Source organism: Benincasa hispida, chromosome 1, assembly GCF_009727055.1.
Source record: "Benincasa hispida cultivar B227 chromosome 1, ASM972705v1, whole genome shotgun sequence".
Taxonomy (NCBI): domain Eukaryota; kingdom Viridiplantae; phylum Streptophyta; class Magnoliopsida; order Cucurbitales; family Cucurbitaceae; genus Benincasa; species Benincasa hispida.
In genome coordinates, this window is record NC_052349.1 from 42,160,987 (window position 1) to 42,164,696 (window position 3,710).

General features: G+C 34.0%; 1 protein-coding gene across 1 annotated transcript; it reads right to left on the minus strand.

Annotated features, from left to right (window-relative positions):
* Nucleotides 1–261: 261 nt before the first annotated feature.
* On the minus strand, nt 262–1,790 carry LOC120086566 (LOB domain-containing protein 40). The gene is made up of 2 exons (XM_039043316.1): nt 1,486–1,790; nt 262–1,396 (listed from the first exon to the last, which is right to left on the minus strand). The coding sequence occupies exons 1-2, from the start codon at nt 1,673–1,675 to the stop codon at nt 684–686; spliced, it is 903 nt and encodes a 300-aa protein (XP_038899244.1). The 5' UTR covers nt 1,676–1,790; the 3' UTR covers nt 262–683.
* Nucleotides 1,791–3,710: the final 1,920 nt, after the last annotated feature.

Sequence of the window (3,710 nt, forward strand, 5' to 3'; positions counted from 1 at the left end):
AAATGATTCATGCAATAGACTGGCTTTATTTAATTTTTAGAGAAAAAATAATTACTTTTACAAGCGGCTCCTAAAGAATATGGATTCAACATAAAAGTCATTTGCTTTCAACTTTGTCGGCGGCCAAATCCAATGAACCCCAACGACCATATTGACTTCCTTATTCTATGGGTTCAACCATATACACATATTTAAAATTTTGACTATAATATTGATATATATATATATATATATTCATTTTAAACGAGCTTAAATTAATTCTGAACTGAAGGGAACATGCCATGCCCCTTGTTTGATACCAAACTTAAAATATTTTAAGAAAATTTATAAAGAAAATGGAGATTTAAAAAAACCTAAGAACCTTTTCGCCTCCTGTTGCATTTTTACATTATATTCCTTTCCTATACACATTGCGACCACTTTTTTTTTTTTAATATATACACATCGCTTCAAGTTACAAAAGGGGACAGGGTTAAAACAGTAAATTACAATAAAAACTAAACGTCAAAACAAAGGAACGAACTAAACGAATGGTCCGGATCTCTTCTATGCCACCGAAGATAGCCAATCCCCGCCGTCAAAATTGTACTCTCTTTTATTCTTACTTTTTTATCTTATTATTTTTATTATTACTATTATTATTGCCGTCGTTGTGTGCGTGGGCTCATTATTGGGCCTCTATTTCAGGCTGAAAAATCAAGGCCTAAAACAGTATTGCACGTCTCGTTATTGGGCCTGAACCCGACGTCGGCCTCTATCTTTCGCTTCTTCATTGGAATCACGTGCTGTGCACGTAACACCGGCTCCATCCCCAGGGTTAGTTCTAGAGCTAATTCACTTTGCGGAATTGGCACTGCGCCGCCGTCGTGGCCCGTGGATTCCGATCGGGAAAAAACCGACGGCACCGGAGGAGGAGAATCCTCCGCTGTTCCAACTGAAATAATGCTCTCGGTTTCTTTACTCTCGTTCTCGAGATGCCGCGAGTCGGATTGGTGACTCAACGACGACTCACCACTCGACGACCTATTCAACTCGGTAGAGCAGAGTCGCCGAGTCGATTCATCAACAGTGGAGGCAATTCCTTTACTCGCTTTCCCTTTCACAGCCGACCGCTTGAACCGGCACCGAGTCTTAACTCGCCGATTGGCTTCGGTATCGTTGGACGCAACGGAGTTTTCATCCTTGGAAACGTGACGAATGTCGTAAGCCTTCAACGGCGGTCCGTCGGCAGTAGCTGCCGTTTCGGAGTTGATCGGCGTGATCGGAGCACCTTTAAGTACGGCTTCAACAGCCGCCTGACAGAGCTGCCAACTACCAGACCACAATAATCCAACCGATCCGTAAATCGGATTGACAATCCGTCCACAAGCCTCGTAGAGAAGAGATCTAAAAATCGCTGTAAAATGAAAACGAAAATCAAAACTGAATGAAAATGCAAAAGAATCAAAGATGAAAAACCAAAAACCAAAAGAGAAGAGAACTAACCAGGGCGGAGATGATCAGGACCAGCGTTGATGAGATTCATGAGTCCAGCACGGCCATAGAACTTAGCGAGAAAAACGGTAGCGTTAGCCTGAGATTCAGGAGTCTTGATCCACTGTAAACAAGGTCGAATACTGCAATTCTCACTGCAACCTTTGCGAAGTACTCTGCAACCATTACAACTCATCCGCATTTTGAGCAAGAACAGCAATGGCAGAATGGAAGCATAAAATGAGAGAGAAATTTGGGGGAAAAAGGGTATTTGATTGAGGATATAAAGAGAGGAAGTACAAAGGGATATTTAAGGGGGAAAAGAAGGAAAGTAATATATATAATCTGGGAGGTGGGAGCCATTGGGTTTTCAGGGAAAATGGGAGCACGCAGTTTCAAATTATTATTAATTTTCATTATTCTAATTTCTAATTTTAATTTTAAATTACTTTTTTAAAAAAAAAAAAAAAAAAACACTGCTTTTTTCCGTACTTGTGGAGGTTCCATTTTTTAACCCACTTTTCCATACCATCACCCAAATACGTCTTCTATTTTAATTATGATGATTCCGTCTCTTTCACTCGCTTTACTTCTGCGTGTCTTCCACTCGCTCTATCCATTTTCACTTCTTAATATTATTTTACATTCTTGATTATAATTACAACAAATACTACTGTTTCTTTACATATTATTCTTTTACAAAAACTACCTTGTATGCATATATATATATATATTTCAATACTATGAACGCTCTTCCATCATACTAATCAAAACATTAGGGTTCATTTCCATAACTATTTAAATTTTAGTTTGTTTGCTTTTTTTTTAATTTTAAGTCAAATTCTTATAATTTCTTCACATTTTTGTATGGATTTTTAGTCAAATAACCAAATTTGAAACTACATCAATTTTTTGCTTGAATTTTAAAAATAAAACTAAGTTTAAATTTCAAATACAAACCAAAAGTGAATTAAATCTATTCATATTGAGAATGAATGGTCTGAATTTAGCAAATAGTAAGATTTTTCATATAATTTGATTTTTTTTTTCATTTTCTCTTATTCCTCTCCTTTTTATGTATTGTAAATAATTATGTGACAATGTTGATAGGATTTTGAGAAAAGTATAATTTGACTTGAGAAATTTTGATGCATAAATAGCTATCATGTCTAATTTAAAGTTTTAACTAATTCAACTTATAGTTTAAAAAATACATTAATTGAATTTTCATTCAAATAAAATGAAATTGGAATAAACATCAGAAAAGTTATCTTAACATTATTAATATTTAGAATGTCCAAATTTTATTTTTACGAAATGCCCATAAAAACATCTATAAAACGTTGATCTTGATAAATTTTTTGTTATTGAATAATATTAGTATAATTAATGAAAATCTAAACTTTTTTTTTTTTTGTTTAAATCCTACTTTGTTAATGAATTATGAGTTTTGTCTATTTTGGTTCCTAACTTGTAAAATATCTATTTTAGTCCCTAAATTTTTAAAATGTATCCATTATTGTCAATTCTCTATTAATTAGTCAACAAATTGATAATGTGGCATCTAGTTTAATATATATACATATATAATATTCATGTGGATGATTTGTTGTCGGGAAAGAGGTGAATTTTATTTAAGTGTTCTTCTCTCATTCTTTTCATTGTAGAAAAAAAGGTTTTTGCAATTTCCAATTGTCTATTTGGAGGGAATAGTCCTAATGGACATATTTTAAAAATTTAGGGCTAAAAGAGACGTTTTAAAAGTTCAAAAATCAAAATAGAACAAAATTTAAGGTTGATGATAAAATTAGGATTTTTTTTTTTAATCTAAACTAAATTTTTTTCTTTAAAAAAATCTAAATCTAACAAAATTCAATGTTAAAAGAGATGAGAACAAAGGCGCGTGAGAGCAACGTCCAAAAGAGATGGTCGTTAGAACGTAAAAACTGGTTTCGATAATCTTTTTTTTTTTTTTTTTCTTTTTTGAACTCTCTAAATTGCCCTCGCCCGACGCGCCACAGATAACGAAACTCAGCAAGCAAGTGGCATAGAAGATCAGGAGGGCAAGATAGTAATTACAATAAAATACTCTAGAAGCTGACAGGTGGAAATAAAAGAGAAAGAGGACAACATGCAAAAAAATCCAAAAGAAAAAACAAAGAAGGCGCGTGGCAACCACGTTCATGCTATCAGAAATAAGGTCGAATTGCCACATAACGTGGAATAAATTGGGTCCC